Source organism: Panicum virgatum, chromosome 7K (assembly GCF_016808335.1).
Source record: "Panicum virgatum strain AP13 chromosome 7K, P.virgatum_v5, whole genome shotgun sequence".
Lineage (NCBI taxonomy): Eukaryota > Viridiplantae > Streptophyta > Magnoliopsida > Poales > Poaceae > Panicum > Panicum virgatum.
The window spans coordinates 46,072,142-46,097,017 of NC_053142.1; the positions used below are offsets into that span (position 1 = coordinate 46,072,142).

The window sequence follows — 24,876 nt, forward strand, 5'->3', positions numbered from 1 at the left end:
GCTAAACTAAAACCTCTTTTGTTTTTAGAGATTTTTTTAAAAAATTTTGTCACATCAAAAAGAATTTTATCAAATAAAATATGTTTATAATTTTTTTACAGCTAAGTGCTAATTAGCGAGATCAATCTAATGAGCCTAATTAATACATAATTTGCTATAATAATGCTACAGTAACCATCCGCTAATCATGAATTAATATACCTCATTAGATTGGTCTCGTAGTTTAGCCCTAGGATTATGCAGTTAGTTTTATAATTAACTTTTATTTAATACTTTTAAATACTAAAATTCTATTTGACATGACATGGACTAGAGTTTAGCCTCTGAAACCAAACAACCCCTAATAAATTGTGTCAAAATTATTGTTCATCTAATGGAGCTTTTGCATGGCAAGAGGGCCTATGGCCTACACCTAGCTCCGCCGTCAGTCAGTAAGCTCTATTACATCCAGAATGCTACCGCGTTTCCTGCCGGGTCAAAACATTGATGCGCCATCTGGTACGACATGGATCCATAAGAGCAGGTTTTATGGTTTCGCCGACCGCCGGCTGCGAGCCGCGGCGTGGCGTTGGTTGTTTGTGGTGGGTCATGCCGAAATTTAATGCCCCACAGCCGGTTGAGCCAATCACAGCCGCGCTAGCGCGTCTCCGCCGGCGTCGAGCGGGCGCGTCGTGAGACGCCCGCGCGGTTCTCTCTCCTTGTTTTTCCGTGTGCCACATCGGATTTCGCCGATTCAACGCCAACCATAATACTTGCTCTAAGCCCGATGCTTCGCAGTCCGCGGTTCTCCTTCCTTGTACTTGATCACAAAGGAGGCCATGTCCAGCATTCGCAGGCTCCGGTTGTTGGCGTAATCTTTGGCCTTCCGGCACGTGACCAGGCAGAACCTACTGTCTCCCATGTACACCAGTTTAGAGCATCTCCAATAGCTTATGTAAATCTCATTCTCTATAATCCCATTTACATAACCATTTAGCCAAGATTCATCCTCCAAATTGAAGTATACTCCCATAGCTTATCCATCCCTCCCTCCTTCATTCCATCCCCTCCTCCCGCTGACCCACTGACAAGTGGGCCCGCTCCATCACCATCTCCACACGGGAGCCACGACCATGGAGGACGAAGCCCGCCGCGTCCCCGACGCCCTGCCTCCCCGTCGCCCAACGTCCTGCGCCTCCACACCGCCCGCCGCCTCCCTTGCTCCGGTGCCGCACGGAGGGGGCGGCTGAGGGGTCCGAGCGGGAGCAGCTTCGCGCGCGGCCCGGCGGGGAGGTGCTTCGGCGGCGGCCCGGCAGGGAGGAGCTCGGCGGTGGGGAGGAGCTTCGGTGGCGGCCCGGCGGGGAGGAGCCCAGCGGCGCAGCGGTGGGAGCAGGAGGGCGGAGCAGCCGCACGGCAGCGAGGGCGCGCGGTGGTGGGTGCCCGAGGGCGTTTTGCAGGCTGCGGTTGCTCCTGCAAAAATGAAGGACGGAGGGGGGAAGTTTGGATGACCGGATGGAGGACGGAGGGGGATACAAGAACTGTTGGAATCGGGTTTTTGGGCTGATCTCCTTTATTTTACGGATGGAAGATCGGATAGAAGAGCTGTTGGATGCTCCCGCGTGCGTACTCGAGCCCGCGTCAAACAACAAGTCCTTCCCGAGCTTCCAGGCCGGCATGGTCTGGCACCCTGCGGCGGGCGGGACGTCGCAGCAGCAGGCGTGCCCGGCGCCTTCCTTGTAGAGGCAGAGCCCGACACAGGCTGACAGGCGTCCAGCTCGCTGTCGTAGTGGGCCTCACCCTTGAACGGCAGCAACCACTCGCCCAGGTAGGTCCACTCGAGGCTCTCCGTGTCCAAGGTGAAGGTGCTGTTCACGTTGCCGTTGGGGAGGATTTGGTTAATCCATGCCCATATCCAGAATTGTCCATATCCATTTGCAATTATGTTACCCATCCCCGTTTTTATTCATGCCCGTATGGGTTACCCAACGGGTAGACTGCATAGCTGTAATTCGGCTGCGTGCACACACGAGATCGACGAGGAGGCGGCCGCATCCAGAATCGCTAATCTTCACCCGTTCCACGTCTTCTGGCCACCCTCCTAACGGATCTGCAGCAGCCCTCCCCGTTCTTCCTGCGCTCCTACATCTGCTCGTTCTAATAAGCAGCACAAAAAGCATCAGGCCTCTCCACCATGGAAGCGCAGCGGCAGAAGCTTACTGCAGCTGCGATTTACCATTTTCTAAAGCACTTAAAGCACTCATCAATCACGGCCAAGAGAGAAGGAGAAAGAAACAGGGGCAGGAAGGGGATCAGAGTTGCCCCTGGTTGAGTCAATTAATAATGGCGATGACGGACTTAAAGCTAGAGAGAGAGGGAGGGACAGGAAGGAACGGGAGGCTGAAGACGAGACGGAAGGGATGAGATGCTAGTTGCTGTTTTTTATTTATTTTGTGGGTGGATATGGGTAAAATGGGTATTATGCAGTAATGTCCTATCCATATCCATATTTAGATGGGTAATTTCTACCCTACTCAAATAGTGCGGATATAGATTTGGATGTGGATAATGAATACCCAGTGGCATCTTGAGGTGCTGTTCCGCTCACCCCGGATGTTGAGCGTCTTAGCATGTGTTTGGTTCCAGGGTCGAACTGGGTCGGGACAGGTTCGACCCAGTTGAACCCATGTTTGGTTAGGGGGTTCATATGGGTCGAGTTCAACCTGGAGGGGAATATACCCACTAGATGCGGGTCAGGGTGATTCCTTCAAAACCAACGGACCACTCCGACCCACTTCCCTCTCGCGCCGTCATGTGCATCGCGCGTGAGCCGTCGGTCACCCCTTAATCCTTATCCTCACCCTCACCCTCCCACGCACACCCCCGCTGGATCTCGCGAGTCGCGACGCCCCTCTCTGGCGGGCGCGGCGGCGCCCCTCCTCCGTGGCGGCGAAGCTCCGCCTCCCTGCTGGTGCATCCCCGCTAGGGCTGGAAACGAGCCGAGCCGAGCCAGGCTCGGCTCGGCTCGGTGCGGCTCGGCACATGAGCGAGCCGAGCCAGGCTCGGCTCGGCCTTCGAACGAGCTGGCCGATGAGGCTCGGCTCGGCTCGTATGAGGCTCGCGAGCCGGCTCGCGAGCTGCCGTACTTGGACAGCAACACAACGTTCTAGCCATATTTACATCATTTGCATCATCCAAGATCAATATATATATATATATTATGCAATTGAAAAATGACAAGTTCAAACATGACATGATGCATATCTCCTGCGTCCTTGAGACCATGACTCCGTGCCGATTGGAGGAGGTAAGGAATAAGGTAGGATTTGCCTTCTGGGCCGGCTTGAGCCATGTTGGGCCGAGCTCGCGAGCCGGCTCGCGAGCCTGACCGAGCTGGCTCGGCTCGGCTCGGAGTTTTTACGAGCCAGAGAAATAGGCTCGGCTCGGCTCGCATGAGGCTCACGAGCTGGCTCGAGCCGAGCCGAGCCACCTCGAGCCCGAGCCGGCTCGCGAGCCTCGAGCTTTTTTTCCAGCCCTAATCCCCGCTCCCTCCCCTCCCAGGTATTGCGCCATGACCCCGGCGCCCTCCCCTTCTCATTTTTCCTGGCTGCGCCTCCCCCTTACCTCCTAGCTCGCGAGCTGAACCATGCCGCCCCTGTTCTTCCCTGCAGGCACCGCCCCTCCCCGTCTCCCCTGCCCGCGCCGGCCCGGCAGACCCGTCCCCTCCCCTCCCTCGCCGCGGCGACCTGGTTGCACCGGCCCTCATCGTCGTCACCGCATCTCCAGCAAGCCGGCCTTCTCCTCCACCACCGGGCATCACTGAGCCGCGCCATCCTTCTTCCGCCCCAAGGTAAGCAAATCCAAACCGATTTGCTGATTATCGTGTGTGGTGCTTGCTAGATTTGGAACTAATTTTGCTACAACAATGGGTATACATGTATATGTTGCTAGATTTGGAACTATGCCATGCCTATATTATTGTTGTTGTCATTGTTATATTGTAGATGGATAAGAAGACCAAGGCTGTAATTTGCGCTGCTGCTGCACACATGTTGTTATCAATGGTGACCGTGATTATTCAGTCTAGAAAACGTAAACGGGGTGAAAGGACTGCTGGTATTACCTATGGGCCTATGGAGGAAAGGGATAGGATGAGAATAGAATACCTAAACAATAAAATTTGGAGGGATGACACAGTTTGTGTGAACATGTTAAGACTTAATAGAGACAAATTCTTTCGGTTGTGCAGTCTTTTTAGAGATCGTGGTTTGCTTAAAGATACCATTCACGTGTGTGTTGAGCAACAAGTGGGCATGTTTCTAAATACAGTGGGACACAACCTTAGGAATAGGTTAGTTGGAACTAATTTTGATAGATCGGGAGAAACAGTTAGCCGTTATTTCAACAAAGTACTCCATGCTATTGGTCAGTTACGGGGGGAATTAATTAAACCCCCATCCTTGGACACTCCAAGCAAAATTGCAGGGAACTACATATGGGATCCATACTTTAAGGTGTGAGCCTTATTGCTGTTTTGTTTTCAGATTCATACTAATCTGACCTCAGCAATGTCCCTAATCTTTTCTTGATTTATTTGAAAAAAAATAGGATTGTATTGGAGCAATTGATGGTACACATGTAAGAGCATCTGTTCCTAAGGATATTGAGAATTCATTTCGTGGTAGGAAGTCTCGTGCCACACAAAATGTTATGGCAGCCGTAGGTTTTGATCTACGGTTCACTTATGTCTTGGCTGGTTGGGAGGGGGCAGCACATGATGCTCTAGTTTTACGAGATGCTTTAGAACGTGAGAATGGTCTTCGTGTTCCACAAGGTAACAGAGTACCAGGCTCTGAACTTGTGCATACAAATTTGTCATGTTTATAGAAATTTGACCAACCTGTCCATAACATGATAGGCAAATACTACCTAGTTGATGCTGGATATGGAGCAAAGCCGGGATTCTTGTCCCCCTTTCTGTGGCGTCCGGTACCACTTGAAAGAATGGGGGAGGGGGAGTAATCCGGTGCAAAATGAGAAGGAGTTGTTCAACCTTAGACATTCCTCTCTTCGTGTCACAGTAGAGCGTGCATTTGGGGCACTAAATAGAAGATTCAAAATTCTTGATGATGCCATCCCATTCTTCCCTTTTCCAACTCAAGTTGATATTGTTGTTGCTTGCTGCATCATTCATAATTAGGTCATACAAGATGGGGTGGATGATTTTTTTTCGAGGACTATCCAAGCTATGAACAAGCTTCAACAGTCGCTGGACAAGCAAATGACCATGCTACTATGGTTCATTTCAGGCAACAAATTGCTGATTAGATGTGGTCAGATCGTCAAAACAACAATGTTAACTAATATTGTTTGATGTATTTCATTTGTAAGACATATGTATTGTTCAATTCCATTTGTATTGAACATATTGCTTGCTGTACCATGTGTGTAAGACATTTTTTGTTTGATTCCATTTGTATTGGACATATTGCTTGCTGTACCATGTGTGTAAGACATTTTTTGTTTGATTCCATTTGTATTGGACATATTGCTTGTTCATGTGATTGTGCTGAAATTCAAGTTCATGTGTATAACAGGGCGCTGCAACTAAAATTAAGTGTGCAGCTGGACATATAGTTTGCTGATTTTGTTTTTAATTATGTGTTTGTATGACAGGCAATGGATGCAGTTGAAGGACTTGGGGGAACTAGCGGGCCTTCCATATGGACTTCAACAATGTCCGCTTTCATGCTCACTCACCTCTGTAATTTGGTGGCTACTGGCTTGAAGACATCGAAGGGCTTTAAGAAGGTCCATCTCAATGCTTGTGCTAGGGCTATCAATGAGAAGTTCAACACTATGCGCACGGGTGAGCAAGTCAAGAACCATTTGAAAACATGGCAGAAAAGGTTTGCAAAGATAACTAGACTTAAGAAGTTGAGTGCTGCACTATTTGATGAAGATAATTGCATGATTACTCTTGATGCTGAGCACTACAATAACCATATTCAGGTAATCTATACTCCATTTTACCATCATTAGGCTCATGCTGAATTTTCAGATTTTGTTGACTAATATGTAGTACATTCTAGGATCATAAGGCTGATGCTAAGTTTTTTAACAAGCCCCTCCTGCACTATAGAGAGATGGAAACAATATTTGGAAATAGCATGGCCACAGGAAACTTTGCAAAGGACTCAAGTGCACCTCTAGGAAGAGACGATAATGATGCTGACAGCCAAGAGGCGGAGGATACTGGATATGATGCAAGTGAAGGTACTACTCAAGGGGCAACATCTACTGCTAGCAGACCCAGCAAGAGGGCAAAGTTAGCTGAAATCGAAGAGGAGGAGCTGATTGGTGCTGTCAAAGGTGTAGGTAAAGACCTTGCAAATGCTATACAAATGGTTGTTCATCCGGATGACCTGCCACCAGACCTATTTCCAATGTTGCAGAGCATGCCTGGTTTCAATTCAGCCCACATATCTTATTACTTCCATTATTTGGTTGCGAACCCTAGCATTGGTAGAGCTTTCTACGCCCTGCCATGGGAGAACAAGTTAGATTGGGTTTCAATGTACATCGCTGAGAAGTTTCCTGGACAATAATGGCGATTTGGATGAGACACATGTTTCTTTTGTTGGGCTTTGTACCCTATGATGTGTAAGCCTTGACCTTATATCTTGTAAGGCTTGAACTTGACGTATTGTCTTGAACTTTATATACTTAAGTAAGGCTTGAACTTGCTATATCCTATATTAGTTGTGACAGCTTTGTAATATGATTTAAGGAAGGTTTGCACCGTGAACTAGCTATATTATTATGACGTATGGTACTGCAATTCCATTACTATTATTTGAATCCTGTTGTGTCTTATGGTTTCAACTATGGTAAACTCACCAAGAAGGTGACCATATTCTCTGATCAACCCTCATCCCTCCATCCAAACAAGAGACGGAGTCACTCCAACCCACTTTGTCCTTGCAACCAAACAAAAAACTAGGTCCAACCCAACCCAGTAACCAAACATGAAACTGGGTCTGACCCAACCCTGAAATCAGGGATGGACCCAACCCATCTCCAAACCAAACACATGGTTATGGTTAGTGTTGGGCTTCCAGCCCTTGACGGACATGAAGATGGTGCGCCCGTCGGGGTGCACTGCGTAGCTGCTGACGAGGATGGACGCGAACGGCGCGTGCGCCTCGGCGCTGGTCCAGGACCACGGCTTCCCGGGCGGCGGCTCGGGGCCGAGCACCTCGAGGTAGGGGGAAGCGAACGCCACGAGCCTGTCGCCAACGGAGGCGTAGACGGGCCTGCAGCCCCTGCTGGACTAGCGGCTCCGCGGGTGCGGGCACACCGTCACGCCCAGGGTCTCGGTGTCGAACACGGGGATGCCCGGGCTGGACTCGGAGGGCGGCCACATCGCCATGATCTTGCTGCCGTGAGCCACCAGGAACCACGAGCGCCCATGCTCCGCCTCGATGCGGACGAGAGGCAGCGGGGGCTGGTCGTCCTCCTCACCAACCTTGCAGATGCTGTACCCCCTCTCCCAGTCGTCCACCAACACGTAGAGATGCTTCTGCTGCTGCGCCGACCGCTTGGCCGCGCGGCCAGAGCAGAGACTATCCAACAGGGGCCGCTTCGGCGCGCCCAACTCAGGTTCTTGCTCCCTCTCCATCTGCGGCCGCGACTCGGCCTCCTCCTCTCCCTGTCTTGCCTGCGGCTGCCCTCTCAACCCTGCGCGCGGAGAATAAGATTTATTACACAACCCGGAAAGCTATATGGGACGTGTTTGGTTTTTTTCGTGAAATTACTGTAGCACGCTTTGACCGCTAATTTAGAGTATAAATGAAGTCTAATTACAAAACCACCTCCACAACCCCCGTGTAAATCGCGAGACGAATCTAATGAGGTTTTTGACCGTGTGATTAGAGGATGGTTACTGTAGTATTACTGTAACAAATCAACCCCTAATTACCGTCGTTAGATTCGTCTCAGAAAGTTACACCCATCTCTGAAAAGGTTTTGCAAATAGACTACATTTAGTACTTCATGCGGACGTTCGTCTTTTTTTGTAAACTTGACGTGACCGTTTACTTGTATAGATAAGATCAGCTTGGGAACCAGGATCCGATTCCGCAGAGCGAACAAACTCCGGATCCTTTTTGACACTAACACAGCACCGCCCGATGCTGCCATTTAGCCCTCAAGAAATCAAGAACAAGTCCCTGGATCGATCAGATTGGGAAGGATGAAACCAAAGAGGAAAAGAAATGGAGGTTCAACGCGGGCGGGCGGACGCCGGACGGCTGCCGGCGGGGCTTGTGCTGCTGCGTGCCCAGTGTCCCGCTCGTCCCTTCCGGCGGCTCGTCAAGAACAGGCGGAGATTGTACGTTCCGCCACGGCGTCGTAGCTCCTACTTGCCGTCGGCTCGTCGCCGGCGAGCGGGCTGGGCAGGCAGACGCTGCGCGTGTGTTGTGTGGCCTGGATGATGTGGGTTGGGCCATATCCAGAAAACGTTCAGATACGTGTCCGGCCCACGTATCCAACTATTTAGTTTTTTTTTGCTGGACACGTCTGGCGGAGTATATAGAAAAAAAAAACTAGATATGAATCCTGCATATGCTGTATCCCTACGTATTTGGATCAAACTCTACGGTTAACAAATATATGGATCTTTGTTTCACTAAAAAAGAAATTAAGGATGAGAAGGTGTGTATTTACAACACAGACAAAGAACATGAATTGACCAGCAACAAATTCTGTCTTCAACAGTAGGAGAAAGTGGAACTTTTCACTTGAGTTATTCCTTGATTCCTTTTCCTTGCCCAGTTGCTGCAGATTCTGAGCTGAAGGTAGTAGCAAGGAAGCTTGAAGGTCCAAACAAATGACAGGTTTGTTCTAGGAAGAAGTAGAGAGAGAAAATAATGTGTCTAGACATGAGCAATCTATACACAACATTGCTGGGGAAGTAATTTGCTAGTTCGTATTCAGAGCAACTGATTTGCAGACGGGGCACCAGTTCTTCTGCCTGAGCCAGCGCTGTATGCAGGGCATGTGGTAGTAGTGTTTGCATGCCATCTTGCCCAGCTCCTCACCGGCTAAATACTCCTCCTGACAAAAAGAAAATGCAACAGAAATGTTTAGCATGATGCAACAGATCTGCAAAGAGTCTTCAGAATAATTAATAATATGGTGCGATTATACATTGGAACTTGCCTGGCAAACGCTACACTTTCTGTCACAATCTTCATGAGAACCTGAAGCTGTGGGCATGTAAATGCTCCTATTCAGGCACTTTGCCAACGCATCATCTGAAAGACCAGTGTTTACAGTACCAATTCGCTCCCCCAAGGCAAGCAATTCCTGCAATGCAATGTGTCGCAAATGCTTTAACGTCTGAAGAAACAAAACATGGCAAACAAAAGATGCTGCCGACTGAAATGAGGTAGGAGAAGAGGAAGTAATTCAAGGAAATCAGCTAACAACACCGTCAGAGTAGGGGGAGATTCGAGATTCAGACATACTTCGTAAGACATGCCGTCGATATCCATCCTCATTCCTCTATGGCGATCATTGAATATGAAGAAGTTCTCAAGCTGCATGAGACAATTTAGTTATATGATTTGCGTTCTCTATATAATTTCTCCAAGATATCAGCATGAATTGATCATTGTAGCTTTACCTCTTCAGTTACTCCCGTATCAAAGCGCCAGTATCCATTTGAATCCTCCACGCTGTCCTCCAGAGATGAAACTCCTCCCTGAAGGCCGCTTCTGTATCTTGCCATGAATCCAGAAAGAAAACCTTCAGAAGGCACATGGTCTCTTGCTACCTGCTCAACTAGCAGCAAGTCATCGTCACTCCTCTCTGAATTCCTCCTAGCATCTCCAGAGCCGTTCCTGGGCGCACTGTCAGTTCCTGCATTTGCACTGTCATCTGCTTTTCTTATCCTTGAAGCTGCCCGATGCGACGGCCTTGAGATGGACCGGCTACTGCTCGGGGAACTAGCACCGAGTCCGTTCGGCGACGGTGGGCTGCTTTCCCTGTTCAACGATCGCTTCCTTGACGCATTGACCCTATCCTTGAGCCGAGCCAATAGATCACGCCCAGGAGTGTCTCTTGACCTGTTGCCGGTCTCACTGCAGGAGCCTCCTGCATCCCTGCTGATGCTGTCTGAAGCACTGCTTTCCTGTGGCTGTGGAGGCTTTCTGCTGGGCTTCCTCAAAATTCGTGATCTCCCAGGGGTAGCCGGTGCTGATTCATTGGGCGCCGCTGCCCTGTGCACCTCCTTGCCTTTGGCTTTGTCAACTGAATGCCGACCGCTACAACCATGGCGCGAGCAGCAATTCTTAGCCTTGGAGCGCGAACCGTCTTCCCTGAAGAGAAGAATTGACCCTCCCTTCGTGAAGAGGAGGCCGCCGACTGTTCGTCTTCCCATGTGTTCATCCATGTCAAGTAATCACCTGAAATCGGAAATGGTTGGAAGAAGTCAGATACTCAGGCGTGATCAAACTGATGAAGTGAATCGTTAAGTGGTCAACTCATCAACTGTGGTGACAGGTAACGTGTTGGATTTAGAACACAATATAACTGAAATATCTTTTCGCATTCAACAATAGTCTTTTTTTAGTAAAGGAATATTTAAATTTCTATATAAAGGCATGGAGGAGAAGTAATCACCATTAACTACGGGCCATGTGATGGCAGGATGACTAAACTGTATTCAGCTATCCGTAGAAACGATTCTAATCATTCAATCAGGTGATCCTTCATATAATTTTACCTATTAGTAAGTTAATTAGTCTAGTTATGCATGTGTTCCTGCTCATAGTACAACCAAAAGCCTCTTTTCGTGTCGACCAAACGAAGTTGCTGCAGCAACCTTTTTGCCTTCCGGCCTGAAATTATTTCCTATCCTGAAAGGTCAATTTGCACATGCCTACTCTAGCACAGCACGCCAAGTACTGTATCAAAACCGAAAGCTGTACTGATTCTGCTTTACGCGGACCTGATAGAATAGGAGGCACTCCAGACAGTTGACGCATACGGATTCCATGGGACGGTTCATATCTTATCGCATATAAGAAAAATATTATCAACGTCGCCTTGTATAACTGAAAACTAAACGATGGGAAAGAAAGTTGCTGGTTTCAGACAGTCTGAAGCAACCGGAACATGCAGGGGCAAACGCAACCTTTCCGCCTTTCAGAGGAAAACATTGACTTTTCCCCAAATAGAGAGCAGGGAAGTTTGATGCTGGATAAAAAGAATTGGATTGCAGAGACCAGGAATTCAGAACTCTCATGGATCATCGAATCGAACCTTCGAAATCCCGATAAAATGAAGCTAGCGATCGATGACGATGAGAAACAGTTTGTCTTCCTAAACTTGCAGCGCTATAACTCCTACAGTTAGCAGCCCCTACAGAAGAACCCGACGAAAAAGGGCAAAAGAACCGTGAATTCCTTTCTCAGGAATACTCCTTACCTCTGTCACCCTGAAATCGAAGAGGTGACAGTTCATAGAGGGACACGAACAACGAAAGAACACCAATCCGAACGCGAAAAGACAAAGAGAAACAGCGAGTGAACCAAACACAGCATCTGAACCAAAGAGACGGAAGAAGAAGAAGGAGAAGAGCGGCCATGACCAACCTTGCTTTGCAAGCCTCTCCTTCCACCCGGGCGATTCTCCTCCAATGGAACAGGCCTGGACAGCGACTGGATCAACACGGAGGATCGAGGGGAGGAATAGAGAGAAGGGGGATAAGAAGAAGAGGTCAGAACACAAGTGATGGAGTTGTTATATATGCATGGCCAAGAAACCACAGAGGGAGGGAGGGGCGGAAGCTTGAACAGAAAAAGGAACGGCGAGGGAGACGAGACCGGCGAGGCGGGCCGGGGCGGCGGCGGCGGGGCCCGCGGGGCAGGTGGGTTCCGAGCCGTCGGATGGGGCGCGAGAGTAGGATCGGACGGGCGCGAGGGAGAGACAATGGAGGCGCCGAACCGCCCCCACCACCGAATTTCCTGCCCCGAGTGAGTGGACCCACGGGGGCTGACAGGTGGGCCGTTACGCTATAATACGGATTCGCTTTTTTTTAAGACATTTTTTGTCTGCTTTTCGTGAAGCAGTGCCAGTGTTTTCAGGTCTTTTTGGTGCACAAGTAAATAATTTACACTATGCCTTTTCGCTATTTAAATCGACTTATACTGTAGCAACTAGCAAGGAAACTGAGCATATATCGCATAAAAATCAATGTTTTAAGGTTTTTTAGGAGGGATAGCAGTCTAGAGCCATTGGAATTTCAAGAAAGAAAAGAAGAAGAAGCTGTAACTAGTGCAGGAAAAGGTGTTTTTTGGGTGCACTTTTTCCAGGAAAAAATCTCAGATTTTTTTTAAAAAAAATCTCAGGTAAACTATGTTGTACGAAGTGACATAAAAACTCGCAACGTGACAGATGTGTATGTTTAAATTCGGTAGGCAATGGCGTGGTGTAAAGTGAAAAATCGTTGAGCTAGTACAAGCCCCCCCCCCCCCCCCTAAGTGTGTGATCAGGGAGATTGGTTATTTTTAGGACGACCGGCAGACCAGCCGAGCTGTTGGGCGTACCAGCTTTGGATGAGGCTGTAAAGCGCGCAAAGTGTATGATGCATAAATTGGGTACTTTGGACTGCCAAATTGTATACGTCGGAACCTTGCTTTTGCACTCATTTCCCTCTCGTGTGTCTCCCTGCTGCTCCGGCTAAAACCATGTGATTTGCGTTAAACTAAGAGAGTTGTGGTATACTGGGTCCATGTAATCAGTTCATATTTTAGCATTCACGCACAGGAAATCCTATCATTGTTGCCGTGTTTATCATAGGATCATGACCAAGTGCACACTGGTAGGAATTGACTCCAAAGCTCCTAATTAAGAATTTATCCGTAAGCTAGGGGCACTGGAGATAGGGGTAGAATCTTCCTGGAAATGCTGGGCAATGTTTTTGTACTAGCTGACATCCCGTCGTTCAGCGAGACGGCCGTCAATTCCCTAGAATTGTTCAGAAAGATGTTGGGGAAAAGTAGGCTGCTTTTTGTGTACTGTTCGTGGCTTGCGACCTGCTCTGACTTATACGGCACAAATTCTCCCGGAAATCATTTTGTTGTGTAAGTCAGCGCATTTGTTGTGTAGACGGTTCCATGATCATGTAAAAAAAAGAATACATACCTCCATGACTCTGTTTCCCTCTCTCTCTCTCCAAATTCTTTTATGACGGTCTAAATAAATCATAGTAAATCATAATAAATACTCCCTCTATTCGAAATTGTAGGTTGTTTTAGCAAACTTAGATGCACAATTTCTACTATGCATAGTACGTGTTTATCTAGATGCATAGAAAAAATTATATATCTAAATTTGCCAAAACGATCTATAATTTGGAATAAAGGGAGAGTGCATCTTTGGGGAAAAAAACAAATCACGCATGATATCAAAGATTTTTTTTCGCGAAGGTGCCTGAGTACGTTTTTCATTAAGAGAAAAGCAATACGACCATTACAAATCTTAATAGACAGAGGCTATTAAGGCGGACACAGAGCACCACCAAACAAATGGCGGACGACCAGAACCAGAAACAAGAACAGCAAGAACAATAGGGGAGGAGACACACCCAGACCGACAAACCTAGCCAAAATTACACAACTGAACCTGCTAAGAGAAACTACACCGCCAAAGTTGAGAAGATATGCAATACAAATAAAATGACAAAGCATTCACCCAACCAACCAACAGCAGCGGCAAAGCATCCGACCGAAGAGAAATCCAACCAACGATGATGGCGGCAAAGCATCCGCCAGAGCAGCACGGCGGCAAAGTATCCGCCAACGACGAGAGGGGCGGCAAAGATCTGGTCAACAGACACTGATTTTCAGCAGATGCAGTGCGCAGGTACACCCACGACGGCATAAAAACGATCCTCTACTTTTATCTTTTGTTCGGTGCAAGTTACTTAAAGGCCAAAATGGTGTGTTTGTGACTTTGTGTGTGCTTAACTGCTTGGAGCTGGAGTTGGACTGACTGAACCGTGCCCCTAGCAGCAGTACGATGACGGACGGAGCCGGCCGGCAGGACAAAAGGAACAGGCGGTTGACGTACGGGAGTCGCTGGCCGCTGCCCTAATTTACCGTACTCACTCATGCTTGCTTTTGAACCCTCTTGCTGATTATTTGCCTTTCCGGCATCAGGTTGACACGCCAGAAGCACACAAATGGCACATGAATCTGGGCTATAAGGCGAGAAGATTGGAACTTGTAACACCCGAGTGTTAAACTTGGGATTTAATTAGCTAGTTCGTGACTTAAGACATTCCGCTGCGAATCGAGTCAGAAATGGATCCAAACTCAGTTTTCAGATTCCGAAACCAGAGAAAACCGGAACTTCCGGATTGAGACCCGGAACTTCCGGAAATATCCGGATACTCCGGATATTAGACCGGAAACTCCGGCTTTAACCCGGATACTCCGGATATTCTTCCGGATACTCCGGACCTGAAGTGCTATATCACGTGTCCTGGGTATGGTGACTGTTCCCAAACATTATTACTCAGTTTTTTCACTCCTCCTCACTCTCTCCACGAGCTCTTCCTCTCTCCTTAGCCCTAAACTCCAAATCCTTCCCTCCCAATCCATTTCCAAGGCCAAAGAAGCTCAAATCGACGTGGGGAATCATCTTCTCCAGATATTCCACCTTGGGGTGGTTTCATTTTCGAGTTTTTCTTGCAAGGGAAGCTTCCTCAAGGTACCCAAGCTATGGCTAAGTGGTTTGATCGTTTTAGGATGTGTTAAGCGATTTCCTTTGGGTCGGTCATCTTCTTATGAATCACTCTACTAGGGTCTAGAAGGGTTTCAAATTTTGTGGGTTGGTTTTGCCTCAATCAAAGTTTCAGTTTTGGGGGCGAAAGTTGTGCCAAACCCAGATACTCCGGGTACTATCCCGGAAACTCCGGATTTGGGAATCCGGATGCTCCGGATATGAATCCGGATATTCCGGGTTATGCAGAGTTATGGACGTTGAGTTATTCGGTTAGTAGTAAATATGATAGATTGGGGTTTATTTGAAAGTTTCAAATTATTTTTGCATACTTTCTCATATCATTGCATACGTATAGACGCCGCCGCTGAAGGAGTCGTGTACGAGGTGGTTGCGGAGCCACAGGAGCCGCAGGGGCAAGCCCCGCAGCAGGAGGACCGTGGGGAGTCGGCCCAAGGCCCAACTCACCCCAGTGTTGAGCAGCAGACGCAAGGCAAGCCCTGGTGCATGTCCTATTATTTTAAATTATGATTCACTATGTATATGTTTTATCTATTCCTTGTGCATTACGTATTAGGAATTGATTGGAACCCTAGCTGCATGAATCGATAGCGGTGCCAGGCTAAATAAGTCCGGTAGAAGTCGGGTGACTTCGTGTCACTCGCGAGACACAGAAAACTTTAGAAGCCGAGTAATTGCCGGTTACTCGCGAGATACATTATTATCTTTGTACTTCAGTATTTGAGAAATGGATATGGAGATGTGAGACCGGGCGGGGATGATGATATTAGGTTTGGCAGCAGGACAGGGTTCCTGGGTGTCTTAGCCCATCCGTGTCGATTAAGCACCGGTCGTTTTGGCAGTGCTGATCGGAGATTGAATTGTACTAACCGTATGCCGGGAGTAGGAGGTAGTCAAAACCGGTAAGCCGAGTACTGCTTTGCTTCGAAAGTACAGGAACCCGCACCCAACTCCTGGGGCGAGTCGAGTAGTCGCGGAGAATTGGGATGCATATGTTTACTTTTGGTGGTCTCACGTTGAGCTCGACTGACCATATGTCGTTGGGCTGGTTCCTGTAGTTCGAGGCGGGGAGGGGAAAGGTTGGTGCGTGGAGTCCGACGGGGCTTTTGCGTGCCGTGTTGGTTAGGTCCACCTTGCAAGGTTAAATCGGATTGATTCGCCGTGTCTCGTGGATATGAGGGCCTTGATCTCTTTGTCACCTCGTAGCGAATGAGTTAGGATATTAGAGATATAAAAATGGGTACTATTCTGAATCTTAATTGGATGCTCCAACATGCGTGTGTAGATAGGCAAACATTAGTGAGAGACTATCTATATAAAATATGCGGCTAAAACATTGAAAGTAAGGATACACCTCTAGTTGCTATTTCTGCAAAACAAACCACCAGCCAAATGCCGTGCATGTCTAGGTACGTGGGCTAAGTTATACCCACTGGTCGGGTAAGCCTTGCTGAGTATTAGTATACTCAGGGTTTGTTGCCACAATTATTATTTCAGGACACCCGGACGTCGACTTCTGCCCCTGCTGTGTCAAGTTCATCCGCCGGGATGCAGAGGGGTGGGAGGTGGTGGAGCGAGACCCTTAGGTTAGGGGATTGTCGGGTTGTACACTCGAGGGCAGAGTGTTCAGCCTTTCTATTTTTGCGCAGGCCGGTCTGACCGGTCATGGTTAGTCAGGGGTTTTGAAGTCTAGTATAGTTGTAGGATCTAGTCTTTATGAATTTCAGTACATCGGATGTAAGGTTTGTAAATTATGCAACTTTTGTAAATTATGTGTATATTTGAACTCGGGTTGTAAAACCTAATGTTTTATACTCATATAGTGTATGTACTTTTTTTAGTATTATGTTGTGCTTGTACCATCTGCGCCCTCCTTCGCGGGGGACTACCGGTGTTGTTTCGATCGGGCCGTGGGTTGAGAAAGGATCGCCAAATTAAGCCGTTAAGCTAATGCGCCCGATGTGTTCAAATGACGGCCATTACGCATAATTAGAATTTTAAATTGGCGGTTCTGTCACAGAACTCCTATCAGTTACCACCAGACTTTTTCTTTCTGTAGATATGGACGGACGGACATGATGAATGGTGGCCGCTAGGTTTAGGCGCCGTTTGGATCCATGGATGATGGATCTAAAATATAGTCCATCAAGTGATCTAAACAAGTGCACTGAATGTGAACTAAAGTTTAGTCCATTAGTCCTCAAAACTTACCTAATTTGAACTAAACCAACCTATAAACTGTGAAAAGACCAAACTATCCCTCACTATGCGTATGTAGGCACAACAACAATATAATCCAAGGGTGAAAATGATATTTCTATATATATCCTACCTAAAGTTAGTCCATAGATCCAAGTAGGCACGGATTAAAGTTTAGCCATCTAAAGTTTAGTCCGGATTAAAATTTAGATTTAGACGATCCAATCGGAGGCCTGTGGCAGTTTAGTTTGGTATCCATCGCAAACGATCCCAGGAGCAGCTCCGTCAAAACGACCCTTTTGTCCTCCCATTGGCTGAGTTCGGCAACGACGGTGATTGGAATCGTCGTGTACACAGTACACGCACATGATCCAAAGCAGGCTGGCTGCAACGGAAAACTGCCTGTCCTGTTCCTCTCTGCAACTGCCACGGCACGGTTAGCTAGAAAACCTCCAATTGGCTTCGACGAGTTCTACGCGTTCTTTGCAGTTCTTCATTTCTGGTACCGTACTAACTACGTCGAGCTTGGCTATATTTTATTCGCCTTGGAGTTGATTTTGTAAGTTTGGTAAATTTCATTCACACTCCTTCGCGCATGTGCATCATAGCGGCCATGACTCTGAATGCGTAGGCCTCACTTTCCTGCAGCCCCTTTGCGTCGTCAGCATGATTACAGGGGGAATCAAACGAGCAAGCAAGAGAGCCACACAATCATACAGCTCGTCGGAGCCTCTTTTTTTTCCCCTTATTATGCAGACTGCAGACAGAGCGGCACACATCGGGAACCCTTTGTCTTTGCTTTCCTCTGCATCCTCATGGCCGCCTCCGGCCTTCTGACCACCCTCGTGCATACTATATTCTCCTCGTGCCGTATCAGCATCATGCGTCCGTGATTCTATTAAATCCTTTGCCATCATGAATATACATACATAGGCAGGCCGCCCAGGATTATTTTTTTTCTCTTCTAAATATATTTCCAGCTGACAGTTGCTTGTTTTCATTCAGTAACCGTGGCCTACCAAGCTGCGTGCTCATCCCTCTGTAATCGAATTATGCAGCAATCAGGCGAGCAATTTGTTTTGGAGCAGGTTTGGTTGATGCCTAATTTGTGTTTGTGAATACAGGTGCCTTTCAGAGTGGTGTGGTGTGATAATTCAGCACGGCACCGCTGGACAGGAATCGGCCGATGGCCATCGCTCTGTGTGATGTGTCCTTGTTTGGATGGATTGGATAGGACGGCCTTTCAGTTGCCTCGGATGGTCTTCTCACTAGTCGCTTTCTTTTGGTGAAAGCGAAAGCGTCAGAATGCGATGCGATTTGGCCTTGTTTAGGGTTTCAATAGAGAAGATACCAAGGTGTTCTTCCTATAATTTTTTTTCTCACGTCCGTTGATGTTATAGAAGAAGGATACTTATATGATTTTAGGTTTCAGTTTTAGCATAACTGAAAGATGCCTGCCTGAATTGAACATTTTCTACACCAACGATTTCACTTTCACCAAACCTGCAAGTTGACACCGTGAGTCCGTGACGACGTGTACAGAATACTTAAGCTGATAGATTGCAGCAACCAAATGTTATAGCCCAAACTCATACGACACCTATACGCTTCGTGTCCCTGTCATGGTGTCACCTTCACCTTAAGAAATGTCAGGAAGTTGCCGGAAATTCAGAGTGAAGGATCATAGAGAACTAATAATTACTACTCTGAGAGACTGAAACCAATCCTGTGTTGAAAACTTGCAGCGATATGAATGCTTCAGTTTTTCTCTCTGACAGATCAGGAAAACTGCAGTATAAAATCAGAAAGCCTATCTACAATTCTGCACAATCAGCAGTATTAATGAATGCTTCAGTCCATCTCTCTGACAAACCTGCACAGTACCCGTCTAAAATATAATTCTGCCAACTTATCTGCACGGACTTCAAATTCAGAGATGAAGATATTCTTCAAGAATTTGTGCTTCAAGAACAAGAAGACCAAATGTTAGTGCCGCACTGACCTCTAACATGACACTGAACGTCACCGTATGGTTCAGACTTCAGACCAAAATCCCACCACTACAAGGGCTAGTGGAGTAGTGGACGCACACACTAGGGGTCGCCTGATGGCAAGGGAACCCGCTGCCACATAGCTAGTGCGTGCGTGTTGCTTCTCTGGGGCTGCTCAGTTCTGTTAAATGTCAACTTCTGAAGTGAAAGATACCCAGCAAGTTGCAGCTGTCATGCTCCACTTACATACAAACAAAGACAGAGCCCTAACATAGTTTTGTTGCTAATCGGCTGGGCTCCTAGACTCTTCAATTGGCCTGTTTCTACATAAAAATCAGCAAAGTGACCGACTCATATACTCTACTATACGCTAGCAGCTTCTCACATAAAATTATTCAGAAAACTGCTTAAAGAGCTCATGAACCATACAAATGGCAACGGGAAGATACACAAGTCGATTGAAAAATAAACCCCTCTTGCTCCATCAATTTCTCCGAGTCTTGCAAAAAATTCAGCACAAGTGCTATGCAGTATGTACAGACATTCAGACCAACTTATAGCACACACTTACACCTTGACTCTGCTGGATTCTTCGCGCTCTTTCGCCGGACAGACGGGCAGGGGGACGCATGCCTGATTACCTTGGCACCACACGTTCAGTGACAAGAATAATAGCTATCATCACGTACTAACCAGGTGTTCTTGACTGCTTATTAACCATGACGCGCAGCTTTCCACTCCATGTCCTGATGTGCACGTCCCGTCGGCGTCGGGGGACTGGCCTCTATTGCGCGGCCGCGATCATGGACGACGACCGGTGGCTGGGCCACGGCGGCGGCGGCGTCCACGCCGGGCGCTTGCGCTGGTGGTGCTTGGGGCCGTGCGAAGCCACCTCCAGCTCCGAGGTCAGGATCTCGAACATCACCTGCACGTCCTTGTAGCCACAGGTCTGCACATCCTCGTGAAGCTTCAGTATGCTGCCGCCGCTGCCTGCAAGAGGAGGTTCAGGGATAAGGATTTTGTCACTGTCATGAGTCGTCCCAAAGGGAAAGGATTCAGGGATCAAAGAGAATTGTGACAGGGAGGCGTCTTTTCTGTCCACTTTGTTTAGTGGAGGAAAAAAAAAGGCGTGGAATGATGGCCGCCTTTTGACCTTCCGATTTTGGGTGGAGAGGGATGAAATGTGATATTTGTGACATTGTTGGTGCTAAAATAGTGAATTATTCGTGCTGATGTCAGCGTTACTTTAGTCTATATCAATTTTTGCTTTTGCCAAGAATCTATAAGTTGCAGCGAAGACCGGAATTCATTCCACTATCTGAAGAAAAAGGAATCTCTCTTGTCTCCCTCCAATTTGTTCAACACAACTTTTTTTCTTTTGTTTTCTGAGAGGATATGTTGAACGCAACTTAGTTTCATGGGCCTCGCTTGCACGCAAAAGGCCCATCGGAGCATGAGACGGAGGGCCCATTCACACGGATGGGCCTTTACTGGCAATCCAATCGGGCTCACTACCAATTACCCAGCTACCAGCCCAGCCAAGCTCTAGAAAGTTGAAAATTCTAAAAAAGAGAGAGAGAGAGAAAAAACTTTAGAAAGTTGAAAAGCAACAAAACTACTCAGTCATCAAGAAAGGAAGAACAGATACGGAGAATAGAAGATGCTGAGGTTGCATCGCTCCCAGCAGGAAGCACAAAGACGAACGCTAAGAGCGTGCACCGAGCAGCAGCATCTCTTCAACACGCGCATATACGAGATTCTACCGAGACAGCAATTCGTCCACTTCACCGGTTCATCCTTATCTAGTACTACCGTCCACTCCACTTTCACGGAACCGAGAACATTTCCTCCCCCGAGTTCTCACCACCAAGCTCGTCTGCACTTCTCGGCCGACATGGCTTTATTCGGTTTCGATCAGGACCCCGGGCAAGTCGAGTCTTTTTTTTTTTTTTGATGAAGGTAAGCAAGTCGAGTGCTTTACCGAGAACGAGCACCATCCCCAAGTCAAGTCACTGTCCCCCGGCCCGGCCCGTAGTGAGTGGCACGGCTCTCCGCCGCCCGGCATCCACGACACCGCCAACGGATGGCCGGGGACAAAATGGAAAGCGGCTACCACGGCGGCGGAAAGGTCGCCGCCCCGTCACCCCCGCGCTGCCGATCACGTACTCCATCAGTAGGCAGTAGCCGCGCTGCTGCATCCAACCTCCAACGGGAAAGAAAAGCGGCCTCCGCGAAGACGGCATGATTCGAAGCGAAGCGATGCTACCTGCTTATTAGCTTAACTGTCTTGGACAGGGACCCGGCATGATTTCAGTACGCTCACGGAGGGACAGGGACCCGGCATGATTTCTGTACGCTCACGGAGGCTAGCTAGGAGTACTCTCGTTACTAGACGAACGATGATGATGTGCTACTGGTACTACTGATAGATCAGATCAGTGTCCTACCCCTACTCTTGTTCCAACGGTTGGGGTTGTAGACAAGTTGGAAGCGAGTGGTTAAAAAAAGTTGATGGGCCGGGCGTACGCGCCGACGGCATTATCTCCCACTGATTGCACTGTCCCCGGCGTCGCTGTCCAGCGCCGCGTCGACGTAGAGGAAGGGAGGACCTCGCCGCCGCACGGAGAGAATCTCCCGGCTGCGGCTCGATCGGGGCCGGCGCCGCCGCAACTCTGCCGCAAAGCCCGGGTTCACACCGCGACTTCGCCACAGCTGAATCATTGGAGGGAGGGCACGGCACTACGCGCTTGAAGGAAGGGACAACGAGATCAGAATTCAGAGCAGGAGCTGCGACGGAACAGAACAAGCGGGAGCACCCCCACTTGGCCTGCGGCCGTCGCTGTTCTCGACTGAGAATTCAGGTCCAGATTTGCGCGTCGGCTGAGCTGAAGGCGACGCGCGGTGCGGATCCGGGATAGAGACATTGGATGATGGGGGGCTCATTACTCATTGCTACTACGACTCATCAGCATTGGTAGTTTGGCGGAGGAAGATCTGGAGCTGGCACTGATGGCCACCGGTGGCGGTACGGGGGCACAGTACTGGTTAGTTGGGGAGCCTACCCGGCCGACGTGGTCGTGGCCGCGCCCATCTCCGTCGTGACACGCGGCGGCGCCGATTCAGTGGAATATGGTAGTACTAGGTACTGCCACCAACAGTGGCAAGATCTCACTGTTTGGTGCTGCTAATTCCTCTGCAGGTTCGCTGCAGAGTCTCTGTCGGCTGTGAGCTCGTAATGCACATTTGCACTGTGCCGCGCCCACAGGGAGGTTGACTCTCTCTGACAACATTAAGTTCGGTGTGGTAGTAGTACACACCTCTGCTATGCCACTTTGGAAATCCAAAGATTTTTTGTGTGCATCACTGCATCAGACACCAACCAACCAATTCTCTCTCTCTCTCTCTCCCTCCCCTTTTGGTAAAATTTACAAAGCTTAGGGGAACTAGAACTTTGGAGAGAGAGTGTGTTAGTGGGAGCTGTGGAGGCGATAAAGGGAAAGATTATTTCTACATGGAACTTAAAAGGTCTGATCAGCACGGCTCTAGTCTCTGCTATCTTCTCTCTAGTGGAGAAGAATCACATTCCACCATGAATAAGTGCTTGCCCGCTGGGGAAGCGAATAGTCAACGAATTGAAGGTTACGGATCAAAGTTGCTCAAGAATTTACAGGGTCTATAAATTACTAGCACTGAATATTGATGGTTTCTAGAGGCAGCACGGTTTTGAGAGTGACTGATTCTTTGTCACTAACGCCAAGAATGCCAAGAAATTTTGAGGGCCAAGTAAATCGGCAAAGTTTCTTTACAGAAGTCCTTTTTTGGTTAAAAAAAAGCTTCTGGAATCTTCAAAGGGAAACAGGGAAAATAAAACTGGTTTAAGAAGAGAGATGATTAGCGTGCAAGCCCCTAGCATTCGTGGACTCTGGTGCCGTTCAACGGAATTAAACTTCACCGACACTCGTGCTACTTATCCCGTTGCAGATTTCAGTTTAACGACATGAACGAAACATCCACAAACTGAACCTTCAGTGTGATCGAGAAGACTCTACTCAAAGGGCAAAACAAGAACTAACGCGACGCGAGGACGCAGATCGTTTCCAGGAAACGAAAAAACTAATTCGTGAATAGAACCAGCCCATGGTGATCACACACAGCTAACGCCCAAGAACATGGCGGCGGCGACTTGGCCGAGCTCAAAGAATTGTCCGTCCCCGCACGAAAACCAGAGCTCCACCGGCGACAAGCCTACCCAGGCGCCTACTCGATCGCAGCCGTTCGTGTTCGTGCGGTGGCGAAGGTTGAAAACAAGGGCGCCGGGGTCGATGGTGCCGCGTACCTGTGTTGCGCGCGCGGATGCGGACGCCGGTGGAGACGGCGGCCCACGCGCGGCGCGCCGGGGAGACCACCTTCTTCCGCCACCACGCCATGACAGCGCGCACGGGCGCCGGGATCCTCGCGGCGGCCAGCCTCGACGCTCGCTCCCCTCCGGTCTCCTCTCCCCTGTGCCCGCCTCGCTCGCTCGCGCGCCGCCCCGGCCTCCGCTCCTGCTTTGTGACCTGCCTGGTGCGGCTGCAACTGCTCGTTGCTGCCGCTGCTGCTGTGTATGGAGAGAGAGAGAGAGAGAGAGAGAGGGGGTCAGAGCAGCGTGTGCTGGTTCGTTACGGCAGTTTTATTGGCCCGGCCGCCGCCGACGGCCGCTGCCTGCCTCCGCGGTTTGGGTGTGCGTGCGGCCGTGCGCGTCCTCTGCTTTTTATCCGCGTGCCTTTTGCGAGGTCGGGCGGTGCGCGAGTGCCCTGCCGCCCGCCAACGGCCGCTGCTGGCGAGCTATTCCAATCCCCCACCGGTCACGGCCAGCCGCGCGCCGCCCGGTCCGGTCCTCGTGGCGCCACGCGAGCGGAACACTTGTGGGCTGAGAGGCGCGACGGCCAACGCCTCCCGGCTCGGACCGGGCCACCGGGAATTTGACCCGAGCGCGACCCGCACCGCCCCCCTGGACCCTGTGCGTGCGGGCGGGCGTGCGTGCGGTGGTTATTAGTCTGGAACCGCCCGGCGACCGCGACGGCGCGACCTAACCTTGGGCGGCACGCTGGTGTCACGGTCCACCTCTCCCCTTCCGTCGTCAGGGTTCAGGGGTGTTTTGGAATAGGGACTTAAAAAAAGTCCCAGAGACTTTTTAGTATTTAGAAATATTAAATAAATGTTAATTATAAAACTAACTGCAGAACCCCGGGGCTAAACTGCGAGACGAATCTAATGAGGTATCTTAATCCATGATTAACTAATGGTTACTGTAGCATCACTGTAGCAAATTATGAATTAATTAGGCTCATTAGATTCGTCTCGCGAAAAAGCACTCAGCTGTCAAAAAACATTTATAAACAGATTTTATTTAATACTATAAAATAGTAAGATTCCTTTTGATGTGATAGGGACTTCTGAAAAAAGTTGAGATCCAAACAAGACCTTAGTTAGGTATCCTGCTAAAGTTTGACACGGAGGCTGTTTCCAATAGGAACGTGTGTGACTTAGACCTGGGCATGGGTCACCCGACCCGAACAACCCGACCCAACCCGCCCGAAAAAAACCCGACCCGACCCGACCCGACCCGAGCTACGTGGCAGGTGGGCGCGGGCCGTATTTTTTGACCCGCAACAATCGACGGGCCGGGCACGGGCCGTGATTTTTGACCCAAAACCCGACCCAACCCGAAAAACCCGACCCAAAGGCCAAAAAACCCGACCCAACCCGAAAAAAAACCCGACCCGACACGCCCGCGCAGGGTGCACGGGCCAACCCGACCCGACCCGGTGATAGGTATGGGTCGGGCGCGGGCCGTCCTATGCGACCCGTGACCCGACCTTGACCTGACCCGAACCCGACCCGACCCGACGTTTGC

At 49.1% G+C, this 24,876-nt stretch overlaps 3 protein-coding genes, 1 long non-coding RNA gene and 2 pseudogenes across 5 annotated transcripts; 3 read left to right on the top strand and 3 right to left on the bottom strand.

Moving 5' to 3' along the window:
- The first annotated feature begins 3,259 nt into the window (after nt 1-3,259).
- On the top strand, nt 3,260-5,176 carry LOC120640317 (annotated as a pseudogene).
- A 479-nt stretch (nt 5,177-5,655) lies between these two features.
- Nucleotides 5,656-6,711, top strand: LOC120640318. Its single transcript, XM_039916160.1, has 2 exons — nt 5,656-5,988; nt 6,069-6,711. The coding sequence occupies exons 1-2, from the start codon at nt 5,656-5,658 to the stop codon at nt 6,582-6,584; spliced, it is 849 nt and encodes a 282-aa protein (XP_039772094.1). The 3' UTR covers nt 6,585-6,711.
- A 65-nt stretch (nt 6,712-6,776) lies between these two features.
- Nucleotides 6,777-7,850, bottom strand: LOC120641678 (annotated as a pseudogene).
- Nucleotides 7,851-8,638: 788 nt separating this feature from the next.
- On the bottom strand, nt 8,639-11,828 carry LOC120641680 (E3 ubiquitin-protein ligase MBR2-like). Of its 2 annotated transcripts, none has more exons than XM_039917877.1 (5): nt 11,637-11,828; nt 9,665-10,445; nt 9,507-9,578; nt 9,199-9,345; nt 8,639-9,093 (listed from the first exon to the last, which is right to left on the bottom strand). In XM_039917877.1, the coding sequence occupies exons 2-5, from the start codon at nt 10,430-10,432 to the stop codon at nt 8,959-8,961; spliced, it is 1,122 nt and encodes a 373-aa protein (XP_039773811.1). In that variant the 5' UTR covers nt 10,433-10,445; nt 11,637-11,828; the 3' UTR covers nt 8,639-8,958. The 2 variants fall into 2 exon arrangements, with proteins under 2 accessions (XP_039773811.1, XP_039773812.1); XM_039917878.1 differs by lacking the exon at nt 11,637-11,828 and adding an exon at nt 11,470-11,615.
- A 5,558-nt stretch (nt 11,829-17,386) lies between these two features.
- LOC120641682 lies at nt 17,387-18,570 on the top strand. The gene is made up of 2 exons (XR_005662360.1): nt 17,387-17,548; nt 17,638-18,570. It is a non-coding gene; the product is annotated as an uncharacterized LOC120641682 (long non-coding RNA).
- Nucleotides 18,571-19,334: 764 nt separating this feature from the next.
- LOC120641681 lies at nt 19,335-23,752 on the bottom strand. The gene is made up of 2 exons (XM_039917879.1): nt 23,317-23,752; nt 19,335-19,970 (listed from the first exon to the last, which is right to left on the bottom strand). Exons 1-2 carry the CDS (start codon nt 23,405-23,407, stop codon nt 19,765-19,767), a joined length of 297 nt encoding a protein of 98 aa, XP_039773813.1. The 5' UTR covers nt 23,408-23,752; the 3' UTR covers nt 19,335-19,764.
- Between the last annotated feature and the right edge of the window lie 1,124 nt (nt 23,753-24,876).